The sequence below is a fragment of the Eucalyptus grandis genome, chromosome 7 (genome assembly GCF_016545825.1).
Source record: "Eucalyptus grandis isolate ANBG69807.140 chromosome 7, ASM1654582v1, whole genome shotgun sequence".
Taxonomy (NCBI): Eukaryota; Viridiplantae; Streptophyta; class Magnoliopsida; order Myrtales; family Myrtaceae; genus Eucalyptus; species Eucalyptus grandis.
This window is the reverse complement of record NC_052618.1, coordinates 52,500,751-52,516,307: the sequence shown is the minus strand read 5'-3', so window position 1 is coordinate 52,516,307 and position 15,557 is coordinate 52,500,751. Positions and strand designations below refer to the sequence as shown.

The window sequence follows — 15,557 nt, the reverse complement described above, 5'->3', positions numbered from 1 at the left end:
GAGAGTTTTTCAACAGTCACATGAAGAGGAGGAAATCATCATCTCCGGAAGAAGTCAAAAGGGAGGGATTGTTATAGGAGCTGAGGAGGCTAAAAGCTAATGAGGGTTGCTTTCTTTGAACGGTTTATGAGCATTATCATGGGGACGCACATGCTGCTGAGAGAGGATTATACATTTGATTAGGAGGTCCCACGCGCTTTCAATTGAAGACCTACCCTCTTGCACCGTTCTTTATGTGCAACAGGGGAAGGGAGGCTTTTGCTTCCAACATTCTACGACGGGTTAGACGGATAATGTCTGGTGAAGCTTTAGTCACTTCACACAAAATCTTGTTTCTTTTAATGTAATTTATATTTGTTTCCATTCGCCCTATTTTTTTAACCATTATAATGGATAAACAATTATATCAATTCGTGAATCTTGTTACGTTATGAATTCAAGATGACACTTAAAAAATGGCTAAATATAATATTAAGTCTTCAAAAATTAGGCTTGATTAACCGATGTTCACGTAGAGAGATTTTAGACGGAGATCACTTATACTCTTTTGTAGCGATAATAAAAAAGGGAGCTTGTTACTATTATCGCTGTCTCAAGTTCTTCTCTTTCAATTTTGAGATCATAAAATGAGAAATCTATGCTTCTGATATGTTGGTATTGTATTCATAAAGATCGATTCATTACGAGACATCATCAATTATTTGTCTTGGAAACCTGTTATGTGCATTCATTGATAGAAGCTAAGGAATTGAGCAATTCCTTGATCTTCTTGTTCGAAATCTTCAATGTTATGAATATCCTTGAAATGGACTGTATAAACTTTCTTATATTGTGTGTTTAAAGATTGATTATTTAGGCACTTCATCAAATGTTATCATGGAAAGCTAAAGAAATCGATTGAATTGCATTATAAAATAGTATAACTATCATTTTCGGACTTTAAAAGGTGAAGTTGCCATGATGATCGACTTTAGGTTCTAATTACAATTTAATCACATCAAATGTAATATCTATTCATGTATTAGCTGAAGAAATCTATAATCTACCATCTATCCGAAAATTCCAATTTATCTTGGATCTGAAGACCAAGAAAACACAGGAAAAAAGGAAACAAGAAAGAAAAAAAAGGAATAAAAAAGGAAGATAAAAGAGTGACAAATCCACAGTGCCAGCTTCTTCATCTCTCCAGCTAGATTCTCTCTGCAAGACGAACCCAGATGTCCTTGCTACACTGCCATCCGTTTCCAATCCCGCTGTCACCAACTCGCCATCACAGGCGTCTTCCATGTCCAAGACTCCTTCTTTCCGCCACCAAAAGCAGACCCACTTTCGCTCTCCCGTCGCTTTCCCCACCCCTCTACAGACACCCCATTCGCTGCTCCTCCTCCATGTCCGTTCAGGAAGACAGTCCCACGTCTCAGGTTCAACCTTTTCTCTTCTCTGAGACCATAACCCTCGTTTTGGTTTTGGCTATGTTTCAAGATTTAGCCCACAGCCACTCTGGTCTTGTAATTTCCTTCTTCATGGAACCGGAAGTCCGTGGCAGCTTAAATTGAGTGCTGGACAAGGCGTAAAAAATGTTAATAACTAAAACGAAAGCCGAGGGTGATCTTAAATTTCCTTTAGTTTTAGAAAGGAAAAAAGAGAGTTAATGAATTTGCAGTTTGGTTGTCCCTTGCAAGTGATGGTAGCTTTTGGACGGTGACAAAAAGAGTAGATTTTGTGACTTCTGGAACGAGGACACAACCTTATTCCCTTACGTGCGACTAAGAGCGGGGGTGTTGTTATATTCTGAGGGCGGACCAGTGCGACGAAAAGGTGATATACGATTCGAGCCACCTGGACTCCTTGGTAGATGTCACAGACATCGAGAAAGGAGTCCGGGCAATACCCTTGAACAATCAAATGAAAGAAATTCTAGCAAACAGGTTTCTTTTCCCTCAGTTCCTCAATCCGCCCTTGACATTGGAAAATGCTAAAAGAGGTGTTGAATGTAGCACCAATTCTGTTTCTTTTCCAAGTGGTAATTGGTCAAGCTAATGGAATGGGACAATTTTTTTCTTTTTGGTTAATGTCTGGGAACTTAGGCAAGCATTGTCCCAAATCTGATGTACTAGTGCATTTGGGACTTTGCATTGGCCTGGTAATGCCTTCCTTCCTTAGAGTAGGATGTGAAAAGAATGGCTGTTCAGGCTAATCTGCATATAGACCTGGGTGGGCAGATGGAGATTGAAAATTTGCATTTGACTTTAGAGATCAGGAGTAAAGTTGTTGCTGTAAGATATTCGCAGATGATGATAGTTTTGTAATGATTGTTGGAACCCTCTGGTAGGGTTTTACTTGTTAGTGAAGTAGCTTTTCTACATTTGGCCTCCTAGGCATGGATATAGTTAAAGGAATAAGTACCATGAGAAGTGTGTTCTGTATTATTTTTTCTTTCTTTGATATAATCCTGTATGTCTCTCTATGCATTATTTTTATATGGAAGGTATCTTGCTAATTTATACTTTTGATAAGTCCTGAGATGATGGTCAGTTGCAGGATAGCCTACTCCACTCTAGGGCTTACTGGGTTAATAAATCTTTGATTGCTTGGAATGTGGACATTGAAGATGGTTCCTACTTCTTGTATGCCAGTAAATGCGCTTCATTAGCTGTTACAGATGATGGCATTCAAGGTCCGCATCCTACTAAATATTGGCTTCAACCATCTTAATCTTTGTTTGGGAAAATCCTTAATTATAGCCTACTCAATTTTCTTCTAGAAGCTGATTCTTTCTGCATAATAGCAGGTTATGATGTGAAGATAAAACTCAGAAGAGCTGGTCCTCTTCCTGCAGATGTGAACTCCGTTTTTTTTTTTTTTTTTTTTTGACCAAATTATTATCCTTGCTAAGCTCTTTCTTATAAGCATTAACAATTTCTTGCACTTTTGATATTAGGTAATTGAAAAATTTCCACATATTCAAGATTATGGAGCTTGTGAACTCCCTCCTGCTCTGGATGCCAAAACTCTCCTCAAATGCCAATTAGCTATTGCCATATTTAGACGTGAGTCAGACAGATAAAGTATATATATTGCCAAGCAAAACTATTTGTTTGCCATTGTCAAGGCTGTCTCTGCCCGTCATTGTTTTCTCTGCAGTTTTAATTTTGGAGTAGCTTCGTACTATTACAATTTTGTAGCAGCCAATGATGCTTCACAGGTGATGGCCTGAATGTAGTTTACTATTCTTGCTTTCTCATTAAGTACGAAAGGTCTGCTAGGTGATGCTCCTCCCATTTCCATAGGCAGGTGGCTTGACGCGTAATTATTTTGGTTCACAACCTTTGACTTGTAACTCTATGCTTAACCAAGACAAATACACCAGACCTATTGCCTGTTATGAATTGGTAGGGTCAGAAGTAATTGGCCTGTATTATTTCTCTTCTCATGAAACAGCTAATGGAAGATGCTGTGAGGCCACTGGTTTGCAGTTACCTGGTGTCCTTGATGAGTTATTTGCTTACACTGGCCCTCTAGGAGCAGTTTTCTCAGACAAAGCTATCTCTCTTTACCTTTGGGCTCCAACAGCTCAAGTATGTCTATCTTGAAGTATTTGCTGTGTTTGATGTGTGATTGAAGTTTGATTTGGTGCTAAGGTGTTTTCTTATTTCCTCCTGTTTGCTTTCTAGAGTAGACAGTACGAGCTTTTCTTTATAGGGAACCACTGGGTGGGGATCCATTCAAAATTGTGTCCCTAGAGGAGGTTGAAGGTGTCTGGACGGCTAAAGGGCCCAAAGATTGGGAAGGATGCTACTATGTGTATGAAGTCTGCGTTTATCACTGGACCACCTTGCAAGTTGAAAAATGCTATGCAAATGATCCTTATTCCAGAGGGTATGCTGGCTGTTTCCTTTAGTAGTGCCTGCATAGGTTCCATCAACGTGTAGTTTCAGTCTGAACATCATTATGAATTTTAAGTTCTTTTTTGGAATGTGATAATTGCAATCTTTGGTTGGTACAGTCTATCATCAAATGGTCGGCGGACATTACTGGTGAATCTCAAATCTGAAGCTTTAAAGAATGAAGAATGGGATAAATTGGCAGATGAGAAGCCCTGCATTAAATCCTTTGCTGATATCAGTATTTATGAGTTGCACATAAGGGATTTCAGGTTGATTCAAAAGTTTCCTCTGTTTTTCCCTCTTGATGCTCATCATATTTCCTTTAGTTATTTCATTATACTTTGGCTTTTTAAAAGATTAAGGTACATATTACTTGCAAATTCTTGCATGAGAGAATTATTGCTTGAACGTGTTGTTCTGTGCTCTGCCTTAATTGCGCCATGAGACTGCTTCATCTTCTTTTGAGCTTAATAGTTATTAATCTTGTGCTTAATGACATGTCCATGTGATACATTCATTGTATATACATCATGACAACCTCATCCAGATATGTTGGAAATTCCGATGGTATTTTGTGGTGTACTATAATTGTTGAAACCTGTGTTACTTATTTTGTGTGCTGTCCTCCTCATATACTTTACTGCAGTTTTTGCAAGTGCTTCTGCTCATCTCGGTTGTATCTACTGCCACTGCAGTGCCAATGACAGTACAGTTTCCCCTGACGTTCGTGGTGGTTATGAGGCATTTACTTTGCAGGTGACTTCTTGTAATCATAATCCATCCTTTCTTCTTTGAATGTGTTCTACTTTGTTACAACTAACAGAATATGGATTATTTTTTTTTAATATACAACTTGGATTGCATCGTCCAATTTCCAGAGGTTTTTTGTCAGCTCAAAATCAACTAGGATTGAGGGGCACTTAATGGAAGAAGATCGGCAATTAGAATGCATTTGCATCCAAGATAATATGTTTTACTTTGTTTAATTAGATTGGTTGCTTCGCATAGTCCTAAATCCAGAAACCTTTTCACTGTTTTATGCAAATATTTTGTCCCAGAGAGAGGACTTCTCTGTTTAAATGACATTCAAGTTGAGGAGGGGGTACCTGCGCTCCTCACTGTCATCATCATTTCTCTCTAGAATCTACATCCTTCAATCGCAATCATGCGCTGGTTACTTAAACCACAGACTCTTTATTGCTGCTGGCCCTTACAACAATCATTTTTGTTGTCACGAACTTCTTGCCTAGCCCATCTATAGAGCTTCAACTCTCACAAAGAAACTGTTGTGCTCATCATCAGTCACTCTTTATAATCTATTTTGGGGCAGTCATGTATTTTCTTTAAAGAGAGATAAAGAGCCTAATCGGTAAATCTTCCTTTGGACATTGCTGCTAATGTTCTTCCAGTGGGTTTAAGCCAAGAATGGGACAGAAGGAGCAAGTGGAAATGTGGCAATGTAAATCTCGGTTGTATTTTTCCTAGTAGTTGATTGTGAATGAGACTCTGTGTCACTACTGACTCAAAGTGAAATGAATTAACTATTTCTGCTAATGCTCATCGCTTTTTGCTATAAAAGGAGTCAGCTGGTATGCGGCACTTAAAGAAGTTATCAGATGCTGGCATTACACATGTCCATCTCCTGCCAACTTTCCAGTTTGCTGGTGTGGATGACGAGAAAGAGAAATGGAAGTTTGTTGGTAAGATCTTATTTTTACTTGTCATAATTTCTTATCCTGAATCATGCCCTGCCCAACTCTACTCAGAACAATTAAGATTTTCGTGCAGTAAATTGTGAAAGCATTTCAAGTAAAAGTGTTGTCTTGGTGGGAATCCAGCCATATTATATGGTGTTCTCTTCCTTTCTCATGCTTGATCTTTCAAGCAGCTTACTCTACCATGTCATTGTAGGTCGAAAGTAATTCAACAATTCACTATATTTTTCTCTTTTAAATTTGTGAGACAATTCAATTTTTAGACAAACCAATTGAGAATATCTGCTCTTTTATGCTTTTGCACTTGAACAACCTTAATATTTCTTATGTCGCATCATCCTTCTCTTGACATAAAAGGCTTTTGCAGATGTCAAGAAGCTGGAAATATTACCCCCTGACTCAGATGAGCAGCAATTTCAAATCACAGCAATCCAAAATGAAGATGGCTATAATTGGGGGTAAGCTATGTAGAATCGCCATTTAGCAGGGCTACTAGGACTTTGGTCTCTTTCTTGGGTGGGGCATCGAGTGCATGTATCTTTACCAATGGATTAATATATAAACACAGGAGTAGATCCTAAAGGGATCACATGCTGATACCGTTAGCATTGATAATCTCCTAGAAAAGAGCTGATATCAATGTTAGGTGGATCAGCCTTGAGAAAGGGTTATGATCAATGTAGATAGACCCCTGGGTCTAGAAAAAGTGATGGAGAAGCTACTCATCTTCTATTAGAAGGCGCATTATCTTGTTGAAGCTGTTCAGAAGTTCAACACTAATTGGGTGACAACAAAACGATTCTATTGAAGGAGTTGAAGGGCTGGAGACAACTACTGGTGCCTCAGAGAAGAGGAAGAAAAGGAGGGGGGGTATGGTAGGATGATTGTGAGAGAGGGTTTGCATTGGATGCTGTTTGTGATTAAACTTATAAGCAGCAGGATGTTGTATCCTTGACTTGATGGGCAACCGTTAGTCTTATGAATATATTTCTTTAGAAATTTTATTGAGATTTAGCCATTTTTTCAATGAAGGAGTGAGATGATAAGAACATAAATCGGTGAAGGAGGAAACAACTTGTTGTGTGGCAATTTCCATAGGGAAGGGAAATAGGAGGAAAGGGACCCCTAATAGTAGGTTTAGAGGTCCTTTGAAAAGTGGGTGGAAATGAAGGGAAATGAAAAGTACCATGAAGGTCAAAATAGTTTATTTTCAAAATAAATTGTTGGTAGCTAAGTTCTCAGGCTCCCCTTGTGGGAACTGGCTGATGAGGGTTTCAATCCTCATCTCTTGCAATTGCCCCACGGGGTGATGCATGAGTGATGATGCTACTTCAATCCCACCTTTGGGTGCCAAGTTCAAATCCATTTTTGTGTAATTACCACGGACTTACCTGGCTGCAGTTGTGGGGCCCCTGCTTTACCCCCACAAGGAGTTTTTATGCTGCAACATGCGTAAGCAAGAACAGAGTGGGCTCTCCCCACGGTCATATAAAAATGGATTTCTGGTGACCCCCTGTAATTCATTATTCTTTTCCTTAAGCTTCTTTTGAGCGACCGAATAAGAAAAATAGGATATTCTCTTCCCACTTCCATCCATTCTCTCGTCTCCAAGAAAAAATTATTTTCCTTCTGGTTGCAACTTAAGTCTCCAAGTACTGGATTCTCCTTTAAATCTTACTACCGCAGTGATAATCATTATTTTGCTTGTTTGAATAATGTGCAGGTACAATCCCGTCCTATGGGGTGTCCCAAAAGGAAGCTATGCCAGTAACCCCAATGGTCCCTCCCGTACAGTGCAGTTCAGAAAGATGGTTCAGGTCTGAAAATTGGATCTTCTTTGTTTACTGATATATAATCCATGCTTCAGTGTCATATATAGATCATTCCTGCGATGGAGATGGTAGTATCACTGGTAAAAAGACTCACTTTAATGGTTTTTTCTGCATATGATTAATTGCAAATTGCAGGCACTCAACAAAATAGGCCTTCGAGTTGTAATGGATGTTGTCTACAATCATTTGCATGCAAGTGGACCATTTGATGAGAATTCTGTTCTTGATAAGGTAGTTTTTGTCATATTTACACCATTAAACGGTGTCTCAAGCCTTAAATGGTCTGTTATGAGCATTACATTTCACATTACAAAGAAGTCTCATATTGTTAGAAAGGCCAATCCAAAAACTTAAGCTAATAGGTTGAAGGAGACCATATGAGTATAAAGAGCATTTAGGACCCGTTGTCAAGTGATATGGGAAAATATTTCAACACTTCCTCTCACGTGCAAGTCGGATTGTGAGCTGCACATGCAAATTTGACTATGCACATTCACATGGAATTTTTTAATATGCACCTTCACTTAAGGGAATGCTGGCTCTAATATCATGTTACAAAGCTCAACCCAAAAGCTTAAGCTAGTAGGTGGAAAGAGACCACGTGAATATAAAGAGCATTTAGGACCTGTTATCGAACGATGTCGGACAATATTTCATCACATATATTTCTGGGTGACCTCCTCTTTGCCATGCCAAAGCTTTATTTTTATTGTTTGGTAGATTGTTCCAGGTTACTACCTGAGGAGGAATGCTGATGGTTTTATTGAGCATAGTACATGCATCAACAACACAGCTAGCGAACATTTCATGGTGGAGAGGTTGATTATTGATGATCTTCTATGCTGGGCAGTTGATTATAAGGTGACAAGTCGTGACTGACAATTATGTCTAGCTCTGATGACAGATTCTGAGTTTCAACTTTCGGTTGCAATGAATTGTTCTTCTTTCAATCGCATTTAGTGGTCTTGTAAGCCTAGGTTAGAATTTCTTACATCACATCTTTTCAAGCTCACATCTTTCATCTACACATTGAGTCTTAGGATTGCTGACATTTGATATTATGCCTCTTTTATTAGGTTGATGGGTTCCGCTTTGACCTCATGGGTCACATTATGAAACGGACAATGGTATGCCACTTTGCATCTCCATCCCTGTTCATATACCTTCTGGTCCCCATTTATACGGGGTGTGTAAAGGAGTCTTTTGAGAATATATGCCGATTGCACTGGTTCTGTTATTTTTCCTATTTTATGGATTACTTAGTGGACCTCTATGGCTTAGCTCAGTTGGATATATGCTTTGAATAAACTATAATTTCACTTTGCTTCAAGCATACAGCTATTTGGTGTTACACATGCATTGCTGAGTCAGATGTGTGTCAAGAGAGACCACATTATAAGCAAGATCAATGAGTGACCATACCAAGAGATGTCCATAGTTGCCTAGCATGTGGTGTTCAATGGGTCAAGGTATGGAACGAGAATGGATATGGAAAATGCCATCCACTAAGAAAGTGGCAGGCTTAGTGAGTTTGCTAAATAAGGTTGTGGTAGCTTTGAAGCATTCAAGATGTGAATCTAATACTTCCTTCATGTGGTTCTTATTTTGGATCACCAAAAAAAAAAAAAAAAAAAGTACCATAATGATTATTATTAATCATATAACACATTCTTGTTCAAGACTCATCTCATGTGCTGGCTGCAACTGCTAGATATGAATTAATTTTGCACAAATTCACAGCAGTATGTACGCTATTGTACAAGATTTAAACAGACGACCAATTTGCCTCTTCTTTTCAGCTCAGGGCCAAAGCTGCACTCCATGGACTATCAAAAGAAAGGGATGGAGTTGACAGTTCTTGTATATATATGTAGGTTTGGAGTTTCATCAAACTGTGAATTGGAATTATTTCTCATCACAAACTTGTTTCCTCTCTGCTAGTGGTTTAGATTGTTACTTAATAACAGTACATGCTTTCATCGACTAGATATGGTGAAGGATGGGACTTTGGTGAAGTTGCCAAAAATGGAAGGGGCATTAATGCTTCTCAGTTCAATCTTTGTGGAACTGGAATTGGGAGGTAGTAATACTTTACATTGTCTATAAATAAGTTAATGTCATGTAGACATTAATGTATACATGCACAAACTATATTGGATAGGCGGAAGCATCTGTGCATAGATGCAGACATATAATGTCAATTACTAATCATCTGGCAATGTTAATCAGTTTTAATGATCGAATTCGAGATGCAATTCTTGGAGGATCTCCATTTGGTCACCCTCTTCAGCAAGGATTTGCAACTGGTCTATTCCTGCAGGTAGATATTGAACAGTGTTCTCAATTTGGACATGATTTCTTTCCTGGTGTATTATTCTTGAGAGGAAAAGAAACTGCTAATTCTATCTTGTTAATCTTGAGCTTATTGGATTTTGCTGTCGAATGCAAAATGTTATGCTATTCAGTAGAGGGAAACTACATGTATGGCCCTTTTAAATCTCATTAGATAAGCAATGTGAGATCACTTGCAATGAAAATGGGACGTGGGATTGACAAATAGAGAGCCACAAACACAAAATAAACTTGGCGTAAAACCTTACTCAGGTACCATGTTGGAATGCGTATCCCAAAAGTTTAAGTTATTAAGTGAAGGGAGTATATGTATATAAGATTCACTTAAATTACAGAAACAGGGAATTTGGGATAGCAATCTGTTAGTGGAGAACTACTTTTTCTGAAAAATACTTGAACTCTTCTTTGGTTCTGAAGTAATTATGGAAAATATTCTTATTCTATCAGCTTGCTGTTAACGACATGTTATCTTCAGTTTCCTGGACCAAGCTGGCTGATGCCATGTTGTCAGTTTTTCTAAATTAAAGTTTCTTGCAAGTCTTCCACTGCCGAAATTTTATGCCCCCATATTTCACTTTTCATTTATACTTATATATTACAGTGTTGATAATCTCACGTACAGAAAGCTGCTTTATCTTGGTTAAGGCCTGACTTACTATTTTGGATGAGTGGATATTTAATCGGAGTTGTAATTGCTCCTCTGTCATATGCTGATTCTTAGGGGAAAGATGCAGCCTCTATGTACTGTATGTATTAATTAGATTATCTAGTTTATTTCAATTGATTAGTTCCTTTCTGCAGCGCAATGGTTATGACCACGGTACACAGGCTAAAGAGAAGCTCATGCTTGCTTTGTCAAAGGATCACATCCAGGTTATTGTGCTTTCAAGTTGTTGTTATTGATTGGGTTAGGGAAAACAATACTAATGGTCCCTTAAGTATGTTCCAATGTATAATGTGGTCCCAAAACTTTTGATTTTTCAATGCGGTCCCTAAACTATACCTCAATGTATAATTTTGGTCTTTGAACTTTTAAATTATTCAATGTGGTCTGTGCACTTTAGGTACATGTTCGATTTGGTCCCTGATGTTCAGAGTTGTCCTTGAACTTGAATTAATGGAAGGTGTTGTCCTTGAACTTGAATTAATGGAAGGACAATATTGAACATCTTCACATAGTTCATGAAATAAATTGAACATAGTACTAAAAATTCGGGGACCGCATTGCACATTGGGGTAAAGTTTAGGTTTGCACATTGGGGTAAAGTTTAGGGGCCAAATTGAACAAATTAAAAGTTCATGGATCACATTGCACATTTGGTCAAAGTTTAGGGACCATTTATGTCATTATCCCATTGAGTTAATATCACAAACTGAAAAAGTATTGCGAAATTGCTTTGTTGCATTAAGTTGAGTAGGGAATGCCATCCATTTTAAAATGGAGGATGTAATGTTACACAGAATGACCAGAAAATGAGCATAAAGGACTAGATTGCGTATACTTTTGATATCAAAAGGTGTGATAGCGTACTGCTGTGCCAAGTTGAAAAATAGGAGATATAGCCAGACGAAGCATCGGAGGGATGACTTCAGTTGCTGACCCACATGACCTTTATTATCTAAATCCTTTTTATCTGATTCTGATGTAATATTAACATAAGAAACCTTGCATTTCTCAGGTTGGGATGGCAGCCAACTTGAGGGACTATGTCTTCACTAATCATGAAGGCAATGAGGTATGTGTTTATCTGCAGGATCTCCCTTTTCTCTTGGTGTCTTAGGACCTTCTATAATAGGCATCTGTCTCTGAGTGAATAATTCATCACTGGAGCCTGCTTGTAGAAAATGAATTACAGTACTTCAAAAACTTGTTGCCAGGACACATGTTTAGCTTGTTTCTATATTTCTTGGCATCTATTTCATTTCAGCTAATTGCTGCTGTTCATTTGACTAAATTTTCCTTGGGTAGGAAATAAGCCAACTTGCCTATTATTTCTCTAAGTTGTTCAAAGGTATACACAGATACCACGACCAGGATCTGACTGCTTTCAGGATTATTAATAGCCATGAAGCTAATTGATTTTCAGGTAAAAGGGTCTGAAGTTTTAACTTATGATGGAAGTCCCGTAGCATATGCTCTGTCCCCCACTGAAACAGTAAGGAATCTCCATTTCTTTCTTCATGCTGGTTTCTCATCTCTCCTAAGCCTAACGTTTTTACCTGCATTATTCATTTAAATTCTTCTGTCAAGATGGTAGATATCAATAACGACATGAAATTAGTGATTCTTCTTAATTCTGCTATTCAAGATGCAGGTGGCAGAATTACTAAGATAAAATTCGTAGGATGGATGTCATCTTTGTGAAAATAAAGAGAAAGAAATCTCATCGATTGGGAAGATTTGTGTTTGTTGCATGTAGCAAAGACATTATGAAATTATATGCATACTACGAGTTGAGAAAAAGATGCTGATCTATTTTTGCTTGTGATTTTGTATAATACATGACTGCAATGGAGGGTTATCTCCTGAATACCGGATGGAATTACAGTCTTAACAAAATGTGGTGTTAAAATGGTTTGTCTTTGAAATCTTACATTGCCTGAGATAATGCTACAGAGTAGGGCTTACTTTCATGGTTCTACGTGCAGTTGGTAGCCAACACCATTTGATATACTCTCTGCTGAAAACTTTGTTTGTCTATAGCTATTTCCCAGTATTCATCAAATGCATATCCGATATCATTCTCAATGCAAACACATCCCAAAAATTTTCTTACTCTTGATGTTCTTATGATCTGCAAGAACTTCCATCACATTTCAAGTTTCTGATACGATGAGTCTTTCCAATATTTTGCAGCTTAATAGTTGTTGCATTGACACCATTTATTGCTCTAATAGGTTAATTATGTCTCTGCTCATGACAATGAGACCCTATTTGACATTGTGAGCTTGAAGGTATGCAGTTTGCATTTTTGCATATTATAGTGACTCTCTTTTTCTTTTCTTTTTTGGTAGCTTAGAATTTCCCCAACATGTATGCCAAACAGAAAGAAACTGCTACTTGACTTATTAAATTTGATTTTTCATCTAATCTTGCTTCCCCTACTTTCAGACTCCTATGTCAATTTCTGTGGACGAGAGATGCAGGATGAATCATCTAGCAACAAGTATAATTGCACTTGCACAGGTTTGAGGAACTTTCCTGTTCTTTGTGATGTTGCACAGCTTGATGCTGTGAATCTTGAAGGATCACAAACATTTGGAGACTCACGTCTCTTTGAAATGCTTGTGTATGCTTATCACACTCTTTTCTTAAGTATCCACTTGCATGGTAATTCACTCAGGGTGTCCCGTTTTTCCATTGTGGTGATGAGTTGCTACGATCCAAATCACTTGATCGCGATTCTTACAACTCTGGTGACTGGTTCAACAGGTGAAGTTTGAATCTTCACTGTCAACTTTCCACTTTCTTTATAAATGATCCACTTTCAACTGAATGTAAATTATGATGAGAAGAAATTAGTATTTGCTGAAATTGCTGTAATGCCAATTGCTATATTTCTCTTCTTAATCTAACATGAATGTGTTACTATTATTGTTTTCAGACTGGACTTCACATACAATGATGGTAATTGGGGTGTCGGTCTTCCTCCAAAAGAGAAGAATGAGAAAAACTGGCCTCTGTGAGTTAGTTAGAGTTCCAAATTGTTGCTTGATTTTAATCGCCTTGATGTCTGCTCTTATTCTCCCATTTGAGCCAATTGCACATACTAACGTGAATTTGCTGATGTTATGTCCATTTCACATAATTGTTTTCCTTTTCTTGTTTTACTTTCCCAGTATCAAACCAAGACTAGCAGATCCATCCTTCAAGCCTCAAAAGAGTAATATCCTTGCTGCTGTGGATAATTTCTTGAATATGTTACGCATTAGGTACTCTTCACCCCTTTTCCGTTTGAAGACTGCAAATGCTATCCAGGTGAGTTATAGGCGAAGTACCATATACTTCTGGCAAAAAAAAGGTACCACACAGTTGGTAGTAGGTGACTTGTGCATATATATGAACTATCTCATAAGTGGAGGGATGTAAATAGAACTGAAAACTGTGATAGTAAATCTACTGAATTTAGATCATGCGTGCTTACAAATACATGAAAGTAAAGGAGCAGCGGATGACTTACTTTTCAGAAATATTTTGTAAATTTGAGTTCTGTCAACAATTCTGTCCTATATATAGTTCATTGTTCTCTGGTTTTCTTAAATTTATTTTGCCTTAATAGACGTGGAGGTTCTCTTGTAGATGAGCTCTTCTTTTTCATGGGTTTGCCCTCCTAATGGCAATAGTATGAATGAAACTTTTGCTTATGAATGGATGAAATAAATATGGTACTTCTTCAAAGAAAAGGGCATAATTATGGCTTCTGCAGACTTTTTCAAATGCACTACATTTGTAATTCTTTTAAATCCTCATTTTCCGGCTTACTGTTTAATTGGCTACTACTATTAATTGATGCAACAAGGTTGACTTTTGCTTAACATGGATAAATTCATTATACGTCAATCACTAAGAAGTAATTAGATGTGTCAGACATGTTGGGTTGTCAAAATGAAAACGTGATTGTAAAGATTCCTGAAGTGTGCAGACCAAAGGAAAGGGCTTGTGGGTTCTTATGCACTTAGAATTTTGTAGGAACGCGTGCGTTTTCTCAATACTGGTCCATCACAAATCCCTGGTGTGATAGTGATGAGCATTGAAGATGGCCATGAAGGTGTCCCGGGATTGACTCAACTAGACCCCATGTCAGTGAAAGTGAAATACAAATATTGCTTCTCCACATGTAATTGCTCAATCTCATAGAAATTTGTTCTTGGTAGCTATTCATACATTGCCATTGTTATCAACACGGGCCCATCCGAGGTTTCTTTTGCTAGCCCTGCATTGCAAGGAAAAGCCCTTCAACTACATCCTGTACAGGTAAGGAAGTTGGACTTGAAGTTACTTTGAATCTCCACGATAGAGTTGCCCCCTTGAATATATAAAGTTTCTATAGTTTATCTTTTGCGCTGTCGAATTTGGAAAGCCATGATTTTGACGTCTAATAAGTGTTCTGTTGCAATTATGCTATGTTGAAACAGCTAATTTCTGTTAAGACTCATGGCTTCAATATGTGTGACGCAGGTTATGTCAACTGATGAGGTAGTGAAGAGCTCAAGCTTTGAGGCATCCTCGGTGTGCTTTACCATTCCCGCAAGGACCACATCTGTGTTCATCGAGCCAAGAAATATTTGACTTTTAAGTGCAGCCAATGAGGCACCACCCGATGTATCACTTCACGGTGAGTTGGTTAGTTTGTGAAAAGTTTCATCGTCCAGAGCTTGCAGGACATACTTCACTCTCTCTTCAGCTAATTTAAATCGAAGCAAAAGGAGTAATACCCTTAAAAAGCTGTCGTGATGACAATGACAACAAAAAGCGGCCGGGGAACTCCTTGTCATGGTCATTGGCCGCTGAATAGATACTGGGTAGTATGCAACTTTTGTCAGCCATACTAAGGTTGGGGGGAGTCGAATATAGAACTATTACAATGCTATTTACATTGTTATAACAGCGTTGTTTTTAAATAATATTATAGTTAAATCTCATCTGCACTCTCCTCCCAATTTTTCTAAGGTTCTTTTGCTTTGGCTGTCGAGCGGCTGATGCCGTTGCACAAGTTGCTCGTGGAAGCCAAGTGAAAGAGACTTTTCCCTGATTAAACGAGTGGTTTGAA

At 38.1% G+C, this 15,557-nt stretch overlaps 1 protein-coding gene across 3 annotated transcripts; it reads left to right on the top strand.

Annotated features, from left to right (window-relative positions):
• Positions 1–1,134: 1,134 nt before the first annotated feature.
• LOC104454143 (pullulanase 1, chloroplastic) lies at positions 1,135–15,429 on the top strand. 3 transcript variants are annotated; one of them, XM_018859639.2, is made up of 28 exons: positions 1,135–1,421; positions 2,542–2,677; positions 2,789–2,841; positions 2,942–3,050; positions 3,442–3,578; positions 3,680–3,879; positions 4,007–4,156; positions 4,583–4,643; positions 5,467–5,587; positions 5,970–6,060; positions 7,326–7,419; positions 7,570–7,665; positions 8,155–8,295; positions 8,511–8,561; positions 9,234–9,304; positions 9,422–9,514; positions 9,664–9,754; positions 10,588–10,659; positions 11,466–11,522; positions 11,874–11,942; positions 12,685–12,741; positions 12,899–12,973; positions 13,131–13,219; positions 13,392–13,469; positions 13,627–13,765; positions 14,477–14,586; positions 14,662–14,761; positions 14,966–15,429. In XM_018859639.2, the coding sequence occupies exons 1-28, from the start codon at positions 1,218–1,220 to the stop codon at positions 15,074–15,076; spliced, it is 2,856 nt and encodes a 951-aa protein (XP_018715184.2). In that variant the 5' UTR covers positions 1,135–1,217; the 3' UTR covers positions 15,077–15,429. The 3 variants fall into 3 exon arrangements, with proteins under 3 accessions (XP_018715184.2, XP_010067209.2, XP_010067208.2); XM_010068907.3 differs by having other exon boundaries at positions 1,136–1,421; positions 2,536–2,677; positions 2,792–2,841; XM_010068906.3 differs by having other exon boundaries at positions 1,136–1,421; positions 2,536–2,677.
• Positions 15,430–15,557: the final 128 nt, after the last annotated feature.